The sequence below is a fragment of the Bombus flavifrons genome, chromosome 9 (genome assembly GCF_040668555.2).
Source record: "Bombus flavifrons isolate JBK064 chromosome 9, iyBomFlav1_principal, whole genome shotgun sequence".
Classification (NCBI taxonomy): Eukaryota; Metazoa; Arthropoda; class Insecta; order Hymenoptera; family Apidae; genus Bombus; species Bombus flavifrons.
Genome location: NC_138450.1, coordinates 12,331,922 through 12,347,671, shown reverse-complemented (window position 1 = coordinate 12,347,671; position 15,750 = coordinate 12,331,922). Strand labels below are relative to the sequence as shown.

The following is a 15,750-nucleotide window of genomic DNA, read 5'->3' as shown; positions in this document are numbered from 1 at the left end:
AACGATATAGTGTTTGATTTTTCTGTACCAAATTAGATTCTCAGCCGATACAACTCGTGAAAAGAAAGACTTTTTTTCTTTTTTTTAATTTTTTTAAATACACATCGAGTGTCGCAAGTAATCGTGGTGCAGTGTTCTCATTAATCGTATCATAATTATTTCAGAACAATTTTATCTTCGATGTCTCTGGTTTTTTTTCACACCACCGCCAATTTTTTCCCGGATAGAACCTTTTTCTCTTATACAATCGTTAAAACTCGTATCTTACACAGTGTAAAAACATGTTCTTTTTACGCGTGCGCGTGCATCATCGTTTTCGCCGTAAGAAAGTTGACAACGACGTTCGCCGACTCTTTCTTTCCGCGTCGTAAAGTATTCGCGCGTTACTTCTTTCATCTCACAGGCAATCAGACTTATTTCTTTCATTCATCTCAATGCTCGCACGTTCGCTACTTTTTCTTCTTTAACAGGATAAAACGACAACTTAACTTATTTCGGATTACAGGGGTACGGTTTTTCATCGTTATCGAATATTGCTAGCCCATAATTATTATTATTATTATTATTATTCGTTATTTCTTTCCTACAACGTTCCTCGTATCCAGTAAACTCATCGTTCAAATGATCTACGCGCGAGACAATAGTTTTGCGTGATTGATCATCGACAATGTGATTGTTACAATTTGACTCGAAGAGAAAAGTCAATTTCTAGTAAAATATGAAAGAGATTCTTATCGGTATGCACGGTTTATCATTTGAATTTTACATCGAACATCTTTCTAAAACGTTGTAAATCCCATCTTCTATTAAAACGAGAGGAAGATCGAAATATATGTAGAAGTTTGAGCATCGCGACATGAGATATTTTTTTTTATAAATTCGGTACAATGATATTATCAAAATTAGAATAATAACTCCAATGTTATTCCCATATATCGGAATGTGATCAGTTTCTATAATATCCATTCATCGATAATAATTAGTCGATTTGGGCGAGTTCGCAACACAGATAGCGGCGTAAAACCGTGTATAAATACTAAACTAATTCGCTATTCAATAATCTCTGTCTTGGAAGACACGGTATGGCAGGATTTTTTGATTAGGAATAACGTTTCTTATGGAAAGGTCTGGATTTTGGTTTCTCCTCGCGTTCTCCGGCTCATCTGTTCGATATTATCCTCAGAATTTCAATTAAATCTTCACCCATTATCCGTCAGTTCTATATAACTTTTCCTCTATCGATCGTTCGATTCTATTTTATTTTTTCCATTGAGAAAATTGCAACACAGTTAGGCGATATCTCATGTCGTAAATATATATTTCCAACAATTCTGACGGATAATGGGTTACGCTGGAATCGCGAAACCTTTCGAAAAACCGAGGGGGAACGTTTGGGAGGATTCACCCATACGGGATAAATAATAAATTATGATTATCTATTAATTAAGGATCAAGCGCCCTCGGGGAAAGCTTTTCTCGTTCACGAATAATGTTCAAATGTCGTTCGACAAATTTCTAACTCAATTTCGTATAACGTGATTTTTTAAATAAATAAAATTCATTAAAACAATTTCTTTTAAATTAGATTAAAAAAAAAAAAAAAAGAACGGAAACATTAGACTTATCGATTTAGTTAGATTTAAAATCTTCCGAATGGATTTCATGAACAATATATATATTTATATATATATGTATATTCTTTTTTTAAATGCAGTTTAACACGGGCGATCTAGTCAATGTCTCGGATGACTATTGACGACAAATTGGCGGCTGACGTTGTGGCGGATATGTGACAATTCTTACGAATTAACAAAAGTGCTACGAAGTTGAAAACGGGTTGTTCAATTCGTGAGATTCTTCTGCCTGAACACGGCACACGCTTCGACGCGCACTTTCAAACCAAAAGAAAAACAAATTCCTCTTTTTCGCAGAAAACAGAAACATCCCTTGCATTCCATACGAAACTATTTTTGCAACCATCGTTGCTTTCTATTGCTTCGAGAAATGTGTGAACGAAAAATCACGCGCGATCACATCGCAAGTAGTATACTGCATCATAGCAATATTTTACTTTTCACGATGTCGCTCTTATTCCCTATTTAACGAGTAATAAACTCGATGATCCACTGAGCGAGCAAAATAATTCGTTGCTAGAGGAATAGCTTCTTAACTTCTATGTTTAACGATCATAAATAAAAAGAACGAATATCGAATAATTAATTAGAAAAAAAAAAAAAAAAACGAACACCTGTGCTCCGATTGTATACGATCCTTAAAAGGAAAGAAAGAAGAAAAAGACGAAGAAAAGGAAATTATGTATATAGGTATTCGTTAGATCGTTATATCTATAACGTTTTATAGTTTCTATCGTTATACGATATAGTATAGTTCGGTGAATCGTTATACGCGTATACATGCTGCTTATTATCGATATTATATACTTAAGGTAACAAGGTCTGTATAAAATATAGGACTATGCACCTCGAGTTCTTTTTTCCCCTTTTTCTTTTCTGTATATCGAGAAAATTGAAGTTTCCTGTTGCTTTTGGTTACGTATGGTAGATGAGTAGAAGAATCTTAAATATGCGAGCAGTCTGGATAAAAATACGCCGGAAATCGATCGGAAATTAACGTTAACATTTTCCTTCGATCGATTATTTCCATAAGGATAATTGAGGGATTCGATGATGGAAAAGCGTGAATTTTATCAAAAAGAAATAGAAGCTAATGAAAAAAGAAGTTTCAGATCGGACTAATCAAATTGTTTATATTCAAACGATTATACGACGTTTATCGGTGTAAATTTTCTTATTTATTTGTAACGTATTGGTGTTTAAACGTTTACGAGAAACGGTACATAGATTGTATAGTTTCCATAGTACCGTACATAATACTTTTCTTCTCACAGCCTCTCAATTATCCTTTTCTCTTTCTGATTTCCGACTTCAAGCTGTATTATAATAAGTTTAGTCTTGCAGGCTATTCGCGATCCAGGAATCTTGGATTTCGTATCTTATCTCGTTAAACTTCTCTATGTTAATTTTTACGTTGTACCTTTTTTTATTGCTCCTAGTACCTTGAGACGATAGAAATTATTTTCTATGGTTTCTTGCTTGTATATTTATATAGTTTGATCGTGCTTAGGCAGTATTCGTTTTACGCAATTTTTTATTAGAAATCTATTTATACGAGGATGTTTGAAAAAGAACCTAACGAAACCTGAAGAAGGCGTTGGAACGAATCTTAAAAAAAAATTACTTTTACGGTTAAACATAAATCGAACGTCGATCAATTGAATAATCTTGGTCGTTTTACGCGTTAAACAAAAACATACGTACAATCGTTTATCTTACATTTAACATTTTAACGGATATCAAGAAAATGAGAAATTGATCAAAGCTTTTGGATTAGATCCAAACTCGCGATAGTAATAACTAACGATTATGCTCGCTCTTAATCTCGAAGAAACCAAAGAACATTCAACGATTTATATCTATAGATAACGTTATTCGATACTCGGAACTGAAACTTCGTCACTATCGTTCATAATTTCCTCTTCCGATTCCCAGATCACGCTTTTTTTTCAGAAGAAGTGGCGCTTCAATTTTAGAAAAAAAGACATCGAAAATGAAGACCGCCGAAACTATGTACAGGCGGTTGCAAAGGTTCTTACGATACTCGTAATTACCGCGAATATTTCTCTATCGAAGGCCAGTCGTTCGAACGAAGGAATATTTGAGGCGCGATATACCTATACAATTTAAAAACTAAATCTTCGGTGTCAGTCCATTGAAATTCTACTAGACGCAGCGCGCATTTTTTCTTGTGCGTACATTCGCGCACCCTATACATACTATATGAACGCTTACAACTAGTACCGTAACTAGAACTATCACAAATTCCGAAGTGGCCTGTCGTTTAATCAGTTTCGTTCGATGAACAACGGCCAAGCACCACGTTCAGAGAAAAAGGAAAACGACCCTATAAAAGCAAGTAGCAAAAAGAAAAATACTGAATCAACAAGACCATACACGTTGCTATAGAGCGTGGAAAAGAAAAATAAGGATCCAAGACGTTAGTTAATGTTATTAATGAAATTATTTCAACGAAATATTTTACTCACTGAGAAGAATAGAACACGTCTGATCGGTATAATACTCAAAGAAGGAAAGAAACGATCTGAGAATACGAGTATATGGAACAAAGAGTACGTAAGAGGAAACAACATGGTATCGTAATTATAGATTATCGTTAATATCAGAAAAAATCATAGAAAAGCAAGGAACTTTCTTTTCTCTTTGCCAAGTAATATTTCCAAGTATAATTTCTTTCTCTAACTTCGATGCAACATTCGCGCGATTGATGAGCGAGTTAACGTTACTGTTCGTAAGTATCTAATGATCGGATTTGCTGGATTTATAGTACACGTATGAGTATTTTGTCAAAGTATACAATTGCCTATAAAAAAATAAACATTTCTCGTAAAGGAACAAGTTGTATCAAAGATAATTTAGCAAATTATTCATCCGAATGAATAATACGAGTGAGAAAAATCTTGCAGCTTTTCTCCTAAACACCCTGTACATTCAGGAAGCAGTGCAGTCGGTGAAATTTAAACGAAAGTCATCAGAGCAACCAGCACGATTCACGCCCGATGTTGCTTCGCCTCTTTTACGACTAATTTATCGATTTAAAGCGTCGAACGACGCCTTCTGAACCTGGTTCACCGTGGGACACTTCACGGAAATTCATCCTCACGCTAATTAACCGTCTATGATTACTTAGTATAGGCAACTAAGGTGCTGCGCACACGCTTCGTAGCGTGTGTATGTCTACGTTTCAGTGCTGCTGACTTTACCGTCGATTACGCTAAATTAGGATATTTGCCTGCGAAACGAATTAAGGGATTTCTTTTACTTGACTGATCGTTCGTCGACAGACTCGACAAGCTAGGCTTGTGCTCACCCTGTTCATAGTTACTAAATCTAGATCCAGAAAATCTATTTATGTACACGAGAACCGATACAGATGCGTATCGCAAACGTAATGCGCGATTGGACCACATTCTAACATTCTAACATTCTAACATTCGATAAATTAACGCGAGAAAACACGACATATTGGGTTGGCAACTAAGTGATTGCGGATTTTGTCATTAGATGGTATTGACAGAACCCGCAATTACTTAGTTGCCAATGCAATATGTACATCGAAAGTTGTATAGGTCGTGTGAAAGCAATCAGTGGCACTGGGCCGCACTGTGAACCTCTACCTACCATCTTTTTTTCTTCTTTTTTATTTAGTCTTATTACCTTTCGCTACTTTACTTCGCACCTGATTGTTTTTGCAGTCTATTTCAAAGAATGTGATCTAATATCTGATAGATAGAAAGTGGCGTGTGTACTAGATCGAAACGAAAAGGACTCGGATTAACCTATCGAAAGGTGCCAGACAATTTACGCTATTTAAATCTAACACTTCCTTAACGACGTAATTATGGAAAGAACGTCCCAAGAATTTGACTAATGCGTTTTTCATCGACGTTTGAAAGAATGAAATTTGAAGAAATTGAAAGAGGATTGTTAGATATAAATGGCATTATTAATCGATTTATACGAACCGTCTCGTTCGTATAAATTTTTTGCTCGTGTTACAATAAAATTACCATACGATTAATCGATAGAAGAATATCATAGAAATACTTTCCGTATCTTTGAATCGCATAGCAAACATTTGCGAAGTATTTATTATTATAATATAGTTTAATTTACCTTCGTTAAAGTCGCGTCCATGTAATTTTTATAAATCGTTCCACTGCCTAGCGTTTAATAGATCAAGATCGTAGATCCTTCGTTTAATGATTCAACAATTCAGTAATAGTGCAGTTAATGACTTATTAAGGAAGTTAGTTCTAGTTACGGCACTGATCACCTGCATCAACGAAAAACTCTTCCCCTCGCGCGTTTCCTGATGGAAACACGTGCTTCCACGTATCGGGAAATGCACGCGAAACGATTTCCTGCCTTCAGGCACTAGGCGGCAATAATAAATACTTTAATAAAATCGATCACCCACATAGAACGTAGTTCACGGCTTTTTTTTTTTTTTTTTTTTTTTTTAAGTCTTTTATGTGTTGGCCCGGTATTCGATTTTCGATATTCCCTTTCCCTTTTAATTAATTTTTTAATTTTAGTTCATATACACCCTAAGGGCTTTATATTTTTCTCTTATTCATTTATTTACGTATTTTCCACAAACGTTGATTCGATACAGTTCTCTCTCTCCCCCTTTCTCTCTCTCTCTCTCTTCCTCTTCTAGTTATTCGAAATGTTTATTCTCTTTTATTTACACGATTTTTTAATTTCTACTTATTGCAACGCGTAAAAAATAGTCGTTTATTATTCAAACACGAGGCTCACGATAAATACACACGATTAATGCCCATTAGAATATTTTGATTTTCGAGAATATTATTATACAGTTTCCAGTCTCTCTTTCTCATTAGCATATTTTAGCGGCAAAATTTAAATTTCGTTTTTACACATTTTTTTTTTTTTACTTCTTTAGTTTCTTCTTCGTCGCTTTTAATATCATTATACACATTGTCGATATCATGGAACACAATGAAAAAGAGAGAAGGAGAGAAAAAGGTCCTTCCTGAAGAATTTAGTAGAATTAGTACGTTAACGATTAACGTTTCAAACGTAGCATCGAAAAATATGCAGACAAATATGAGAAAAAATGGATTCGAGGATCAACAACGAGGAATAAAATATTGTTTCTACAATTTCGATAGCATTGGTCTCTTTTTTTTATCAACGTAGACAACGTTCGACAAGCTTGGAATATTTGAATTTATTTTAGAATCTTTAAATTGAAATCTTTTTGCCTTACTAGTTCTTAAGAAAACGTGAAAATTCATAGTACATAAAATATAAAGATCCCCCGGAGATATGAAAAAAAATTTTTTTATAATATGAAAAATATTTTTCAATATCACATGCGATCGAAACTTCAAAATCAATTCTTTCGTTACACGTCGTCGTTCGTTCAAATTCCATTTCATTTGACCAAATATTTTAGGACACCCTAGTATATACAGCGCCGCGAATTTAAACATTTATCCTCTATTATTTATTGATCTATGATTCGTCTAATCATCGAAATTTCAAGGAATATCGAGCCAACATCGTTCCTACATCGTTCTATCCGGATACGAATCGTTATGTTAACATTATTATCACTATTTGTTACACAATAATATATACAACGTGTGCGATGGTGAACATCTCAGGACTCAATTTCAAGGATTCTCCTGTACGCGTTATTTACTGAATATCGCCTTATCTGAACACCGGTATCTCTGTAATTAAATAAATTTGTTCATTAACAAACACATCTTAACCCTGCTTCGCTCTCTAACTCATTCTTTTATCCAATTATATTTCTCTAATTATCAATTATAGTTGTCAGCGGCTTTAATAACATCCGATGCTCAATCTCATCAAACATTGGCGCAAGGAAGATTTAGTTTGATTTAAGCAACTGAATCAATTGGCAACTAGTTAATTCAAATGTTTCCAAGTAAATTAGAACGGTTTTCAGTAAATAACAGCGTATCGATAGAACCGTATGCACATAGGTCGAGAAGATAAAGACGGAATAGTTTAGAAATGGTTGCAACAACGGGGCAAAGTCATTGTGATCGGCCATTAGGGTACATAACGTGTTCGCGATGCTTCGTAACTAATCGTAAGTAAAATTGCTTGTTTCCATTCGACTGTTCTCTATTCCTTCAAGAGATTATTCACACGGTTGCACGGTTTAATCTTAAAACGAAGAAAGTTCTATGCTTTTAGAATCTCGTATATCTGTGTTGGCGAAGATATTAGACCACGGAGATCGAATATCTCAACAATAAAACACGACTATCTCATATCGTTATTATTCTTTTAGTAACGTTTTATCCTACGTAATACCTGCCTGACTGCTAATCGTAGGGTAGTTTATGGTAAAATTAATTTACCACACACTTTCGTTTGTCAAATATTTTCCCCGTTTAAAACCGCTTCGTCGGTTTAAAAGTCTATCTATCCTTTTTGAAGGCTATAGCGAGTGAAATTTCACTCTAGCCCGCTTTATCTTAATATCATCGTGCTGCAATACATAATACTACTGAACTAACTGCTGCGAACTATTCGTCTAACGATAATAATACGTTTAGTCCAGTTTGTTTGACTTGGTGAACTTTTTAGTTAAAGAAAGATGTGCTGCGGTGAACGAACGTCCGTGTATGACAACCGTTAAGGGTTAAAATAGAAAATGAAAAAGAACGAGAAGGTACATGGTATTCGCGCAGGTCAGACTTCCGACTATGTGCATCCTTATTCTCCGTTTTCTTCAAATCGCTATCGTTATTGTTAAAGCTAGCACGGATAAATTACGGCAAATATTTGACGAAATCGAACGATATACCGCTGAAATATTGCTAAATTAAAGGAACTTCTATGCGTGCGCTAGCAAACGATTAGAATTAGTAATAACGGGACACGAGCTACGCTCGCGAATCGAATATAAAATAAAAATAAGTTAAATATTTACATATATGTATAAACATAGAAATTATGATAATAATAGTAATAATAGTGATAATAACATATGATATATTTATAATATATATACTCTTTTATCTCCGTATGAAGTTGATCCAGGTAAACGAAAGGTTGCAATGCATGATACGGCATGTACAAGGTGTTCAATTTTTATCGATTCATATAAATGTTTAAAAAATTATTCACGCCACCGTAATACACTTGTATGATAAATATACGAGAGAATTTCAATGAATATTGTTATATAGTGAAAATATTCAAGAAATGAAAAATTATGGTTTCTTTCTTTTGCTTTAAGCGTTATAACAATCTATGCAATGTTGATAAAAAATCGTGATTACTCCGTGTTACCATTCTTAATCGATGCAACGATGTCAGTGTACATTAATACTGTGTGCAAGAACGTGTACGCTTTGTCAGAGATATTGCATCGATTACTTACGTCTCACGAGCGTCTACGACTTCTATAGAAAAGCAGAAAAGGAAATCAAATGACGTTCGAATAAAAAAAAAAAAAAAAAAAAAAATACGTACGAAGCTACTACCATTTTGGCGCACTAAACAAATTTAATGCTACTACAGACCATTCGAAACGTTCAAACTCAACAAGAAAGAACACCCAGTACATAACCATATCATAAATTCTCTTTCACGAAATGGACTCGAATTTTAATACCTCGGGCCGACTCAATTCGTGTCTCCATTCAAAATAATGAAAGAGCGAGAAATCGGAAACGGAGACTGTTATCGTTCAATAACCGGAAAGAACATAATCTTTCTGGTGGACGACTTTTCGCAACGTCCGTCGATAAAAGCCTCTCTGGAACTTCTGTCTGTACCTGCGCCAATGTATTCGTGCGCCATGATACGCGTACACCTTTCTGTCCCCTTTTTCTTTCATTCCCCCTGCGAGTGTGTATGTCGATCGGTCAAAGAGTGAATATATATATATGTATATATATATATATATATATACTGCAGCCGAAAAAATACTTATCCGAACGTGTGCCTATTATGTGTACATATATATTCATATATATATGATATATATATATATGTATGTGTATATATATATATATATATCATTACAATAAAATAGAGATATACTCTTTTTCTGTCTCTTAGATTTCCTTGGCATTTACCTAAGCCGCTATACACGCTTACAACGCTTAACTATTCTTTATACGTTTAACTATATTCAGTACTTATTGCAAGAAGATTGTTGGCATGCTTATTGCAAGTGTTTTCTTTTTTTTTTATTCTTTCTTTTCTTTTTTACCTAGAACAACGTATACGTTGCACGATGGAAACGCGGCTTAGCGCGCATGTGCCCCCGGAAGTGTAACCATTATCTTCCTCCGCGAATAAAATATGTGTACACGCGCACACGGGCACGACTCGCGTAAACTATATACGTATGTCTGAACAAGGAACTCTGGTATGCATATGTGTACTATGTACGTGCGGAGGGGGATCAGTGTGTCTGTCTATGGATTCTCGAGCGCTCGACGATCGCCTAAATTACCCCCCTCCCTTCCCTTCCCTCCCCCCTCCCCTTTATTCAATCTCTATCTCTATCTCCTCTCTCTTTCTGTCGGCTTCCGGTCGACTCTGTCCTATGAACACAGTCTGGGATCGATTCGTGGACGAAATGGGGTGGCGGTGCATCGCCGTGCAGCTGCTTCTTTGCCTCTCTTTTCGATCGTTCTTTCATGATGGAACGAATCGCAGAAAGAATCGGAAGTTTCTGGAAGGGAATAGGATTTAGAAAAAGGTCATAAAATGGATATAAAACTGGAAAGGGGAATTGCTCGAGCATTTTCATCAGTTGACTTTATAGATCGAATAAAGGGAAAATGTAAGAGTTTCTTAAATTTTGAGAGCATTCTGTTGTCAGATTGCAAGTATAGAATTTAGCAAGTGATTAATCAATGTATACATTCGCCTAAATTTTAGAAGATTTTAGTGAAAGTAAATTCGTTTGTTTAGTAGAAGAGATCAGTAGCACGAGTTCGAATGGTATGTTGTTTCAAAATTTTGCAACTTTTTCAACGATTCTGCTGTCAGAAAGAAAGTAAATCAACAGATTCGATATGTCGCGGTGATGTAATATCTAATCAAATTATTTTACCGTTTGGCTGCACCGCCAGATTTTCTTGGTGATCCAGAGATCGCTTCGCGAATAGCATCATTTTAGTCCACCGTTTTTTCGGAAAACCTGACTGACGTTCGTATAAAAATGGAAACGAACTCTGCTTAATTTTGGAACCTTAGAGTATTGCAACAGTGTGAAAAAGAGGGTTTTTTTTTTAAATTCATGGTATTGCTAAGTCTTCCTCTCTTGATAGGACGTTGATAGATATGTATAAGCATCCATAAATCTTGACACATCGAGTCCCACTTGGCAAATGGAGCACGACAACGCGATTCGATGAGCTTTGAACTTTCGATCGGTCGTCGCGTCGTTTTGAAACGGTCGACGAAGAAAGTACCTACGACGCGAATGTGTCTTCTTCCACTTTCTTCTTCGCAAAAACTGCGCGTGAATACAGTGAATTCATTGTTACTCAGCATTTCCAGTCGTTTATGCATCGAAGCACAATCAAATTACTGTTATCTGTAGAAAAATGTTTCCCTTCGGAGTCTCTTGAGTCTTTTTTATTTCCGTCTATTTTTCTGGATCTAATAACTAACAGTCAGTAATGTTCCCTTTATAAAAATGTACACAATCAAAAATTTGATCTTGGACGAGCACCAAACTTGGCAAGTTTAGACAGGGCAGTTTTGAACAATGAGTTGATGAAAATGCAACGAGTATCAAACAACAAAGAATTCATTGTACCTGGGCTTACGAACTCTACGTAACTTCGTACCTAGCACATATAATTAGTCAGTTCTTTGAGCGGCAGGAGACTGCAAGTTAACAAAAAAAACGCGTGTCCCTAAAACATTATCTACTAATCTAGAGAGAAAAAGTAGAAGAAAAACAGAAAGAAATATCCATGTGAAAGGACGAAACGAAATATAATCCTTTCAAGGAATGAACAAAGTTCGTAGGCTTGCATGGCCGAGGAGCTAAGAGCTTTTGGTTACGCTTTCTAAGAAGAAAAACAAAAGAAATCAAAGAAAAACATCGCGTCTGATTGGACTCTGTCTTCAAACGCTTTTGGTTAAGTTAAACATTATACATACTATTAGCGCTCGGGTAGAGCGAAGAACGTATGCACGAAAAGTTGTGAAGATATTCTTAGTCGCTCGTTGCCATTAAGGTCCTAATTGGAAATCAACGAGCACCGACAGACGAATCTTTTCAAGTGTCGTCCTGAACTTGTCAGGCTAGCAAGAGACAGAAAAAAAAATCCTTGCCTATTCCCGTCTGCCGAACTCGTTGGGCCCTCGTTTACGTTTCATTGCCCTGAGTATCCTTTGTACATCGTACCTAAACGAGTTTGTGACTTGCCGGGGACTTGTCCCGGACGAATACACTTACGCCATTGAAAAATTCGCTATTATAGACTGACCGTAGAACTTCATCGATCGAGGGGTACGTCCTCCATGTTGGCTACATTACCAAAATGCTGGAAGCCATTCTTAAAAATACGTCCCCTGCTGGTGCCGGCTTTCGTCTGATCCAACAGCGTCACGTTGTCCTCGAACTCCTTTACCCACCTGGCCGTCTCGTTGCCCCAATGAAATCTGATAGGAGCTGCGTGATGATAGGGCTTCTTCATACCCGAGTTTCGACTCTCCACACCTTCCATCGAGTGGTAGAACGATTTCTCGTAGAAATCTTGGCCAAGAAACGGCTCCAGCTCTGATACGATCTCCATGAACGTGGGACGGTCGTTTGGTCGCCACTTGAAACACTTTTCCATGATCTTCTGGATATTTTCGGGACAATTACGTGGAATATTTAGAGTCCCTTTGTGCAACACATGGCTGAGCACTTCCTCGTTAGAGAAACCTTGGTAAGGAATCTCTGCGAGAGTTAAAATCTCATAGAGAACCACACCGAACGACCAGACGTCAGAATCTGACGTAAACACACCGTCTGACAGATTCTCCGGTGCCATCCATCTGATCGGAAGAAGACCTTTCCTACCGATTTTGTAGTAGTCCGTTTCATAGACGTCTCTGGCCATGCCAAAGTCACCGATTTTGCACACCAAGTTCTTCGACACCATGCAATTCCGCGCAGCTAAGTCTCGATGGACGTACTTCTTCGATTCCAAATAAGCCATGCCATCGGCTATCTCAGCCGCCATCCTCATAATTCTGCAGGCATCCGGCACGAGATGGGTGTCGCGAATCCGACGCAGATAGGTCTTCAGATCTCCATTCTCCATTAGTTCCATGATAACGAACGGGGGGTTCTCGATGGATACCACGCCGATGAGCTTAATTATGTGAAAAGTGGAGAAGTTCTTCATTACCGAGGCTTCGTTCAGGAACTCGTTCTTCTCCCTCTGACTAGCCGTCTTCGAAATCGTTTTGATGGCCACTGGCGTAGTTTTGTCGTACACTCCTCTATACACCATACCAAAATTGCCCAAACCAAGTTCCTCCAAGATCTCCACGCTTTCCCTAGGTACCTCCCACTCGTCTATCACGTACTTTGTTTCTATGTAATCAGGGTTTACGCTGGCGATCAGTCTTTCCTGTTTCTTTCTCTTCTGATGATGCCTCAAAACGACGAGTAAAACGACCAATACCATAGACAGAACACCAAACGTAAACAACGCTATTAACGTGATGGGTGTGGTGTTGCTCAGACCTATGGAAAAATACACCACATTCGAGAAGTTACCATCACCGGCCAACGACGTGGACTTCATCCGTAAACTGTATTTTCCAGGACTTAGGTTCTTGATCAAGTAACTGTTGATGGTATCTTTTCGACCAGTTCGTGGGATGCACTCGGTGCTCTTCTTCGCGTCTTTCACGTCCAAGTTGGTGTATTCGATGGTGTATGAAACGGTGAGGGCGTTAGGATCTTTCACCAGGTCCCAAAAAACCTCAACGATGGTGTTGTTAGTCACCTGCACCTTCACGTTCTTCACGTCATCCGCACGATTCCGCTTCCTCGTTCGGGTGTTCGTGTACTGAATCGATGAGCACATATTCGACTCGTTGACTTTGACGCCGCACGCGGCTATACTGATGATGTAGCGCGAGTAATGGCGTAGATTCTTGATCACGAACGAATTGTTTCGACCGCTAACGTTGTACGTGACCGCGTGCTTGTCTAACACGTTCCCCGTGGACTTGGATGCGTCGAATCTGCTGGATTCTTCTGGTCGAGGGGTGGACAGATTGTTCGCCAGCTCGTAGAACTGATTGTCCACGGTGTTGTAGGAGTTGTACACGCAGTAGTCCTTCCAGCCGGGTGATATGTAGCTGATAGTCGTGTTCTCGTGGCAGAAAATCTCGAACTTCTTCGACGTGATGATATTCCTGTTCGTGCTCTTCGAGCAACACGAAACTCGATTTACCACTGGCGTCTTTACGGTTACGTCCGGCACCACTTCCTCAGATTCCAGTTCACTGTCTAGCGTATCGTTGCAATAATCCCTGGACGAGATTAGATTCTCGTCTTCGTAGATCATGACGCTAGAGACCATGTAGTATCCTATTGGCCCATTAGGGAACAGTGGCGGTTCCCACTTGACTAGAATCTCAGTCTCGCTCAAGGCAGTGGATACTGCGTTCATCGGAGGTGATGGAATGGTGCTCTTCGTCCTGAAGAAGATGATTCTCGACTGGCCCACTGGTCCCACGAACTTGGTGGTCCTGGCGTTGAACGTCTTTACGTATACCGCGTACATAGTGTAGGGCTTCAGATTGCTGATATGCTTCGAAACCGTTGTGTTCCATTTAGGAATATCTACGTCGACTATCTGCCAGGTGTTATTCCACCCGCAAGCGTTCATCTCGTACGTGATGTTCTGATTTTCCGTCTCAATATAATTCAACAGGTAACTGAGCAACTGCTGCCCTTCCGGTGGCTTGTAACTATCCCACATCAAATCCGCGTAATCGGGTCCCAGATTTTTAACCGTGATATTTATATTCACTATATCGCAAGCCACTTTCTCGCCATTCGATTGCGGCTGTATTTCCAGGTCGGTGTAGTTCGTGATGTTCACCATTTGACTGAACTGTATGATTTTGGACAAGCAGAGCTTTGGATTGTAATGGAAAAAGAGTCGGCCATTTTCGATTCTGATTTCTTGCCCTGGTGGGAACAGGCTGGACAGATTGGGATTGTCCAAGACGGATAGGCTGGCGTTGTTAATGTCCAGTTTCTCACCCTTGATAACCTTGAGCTTTTTGAAGAAATTCAACGAGGTGATGGGGAACGAGTGAGTGATCTTGACGTACTCGGTAATTTCTTCGACTCGACCGAATGCGTCGCTTAGTTCGTTCATTATGTTCGGATTTCCATTTCGAATTTGGAACTCCAGCGCGCCTTTCACTACGGTTATACCGCGGAAGCTCTGGGCGTCGGAGATGTGGCGGATCAGAGCGCCGTGGCCGACCTTCCGGCAGCTGTTCACGCAAGCGCGACACGTGGTCATCTGTAATTAGAACGAAGTGTTATGAATGGCATGTGTTACCAGAAATACAGAGCACATCGATACCATTTGTAGAAGACACTTTCTATAGGAATCTAACTGATTTCTTATTTTAATTACTATTAACTTAAGTTAACAACGATCTACGAGCTGACCGAAACTCACAAAGACCTACTGACATTTCCTTTGCAAATTAAAATCGGCCTCTATTTCCGCACTGTAGCTGTTCAGAGAACGATTGACTTACAATAAATAAAAAAAAAAAAAAAAACTCACACTCGAACAATCTCATAAGCCACATCTTCGATCAGACGGTAGAACGTTATCACACCGTAGTTTGTTGGTATCTCTATCATCTTTGGCCAGCCCACAATTGTCAATTACCATCACCCTTGATCTCTTCAAGTAGAACAAGAGATCTCATCGTTTTATAATTCTATCGGCGATTTAGTATTTTAACACCCGCGCGCGTTCCGCAATAACGTACGTTCTCTCTTCTCATCGTGCGTTGAATTAAATATGAAGCGAATGTTCAACGCGACCGGTCTATACCTTACCTTCCC

The 15,750-nt window shown here is 38.2% G+C and overlaps 1 protein-coding gene and 1 long non-coding RNA gene across 8 annotated transcripts in view; one reads left to right on the top strand and one right to left on the bottom strand.

Moving 5' to 3' along the window:
- LOC138183708 (uncharacterized) overlaps positions 1–15,750 on the top strand; it is a 49,077-nt gene that overhangs the window by 1,404 nt on the left and 31,923 nt on the right. The gene's annotated exons all lie outside the window — the stretch shown is intronic.
- LOC138183687 (insulin-like peptide receptor) overlaps positions 1,683–15,750 on the bottom strand; it is a 42,023-nt gene continuing 27,955 nt past the window's right edge. For all 7 annotated transcript variants that reach the window (XM_069121004.1, XM_069121006.1, XM_069121003.1 and 4 more), the window contains one exon: positions 1,683–15,190. In XM_069121004.1, coding sequence (XP_068977105.1) covers positions 12,143–15,190 — 3,048 coding nt within the window. In that variant the 3' untranslated portion in view covers positions 1,683–12,142. The remainder of the gene's footprint in view (positions 15,191–15,750) is intronic.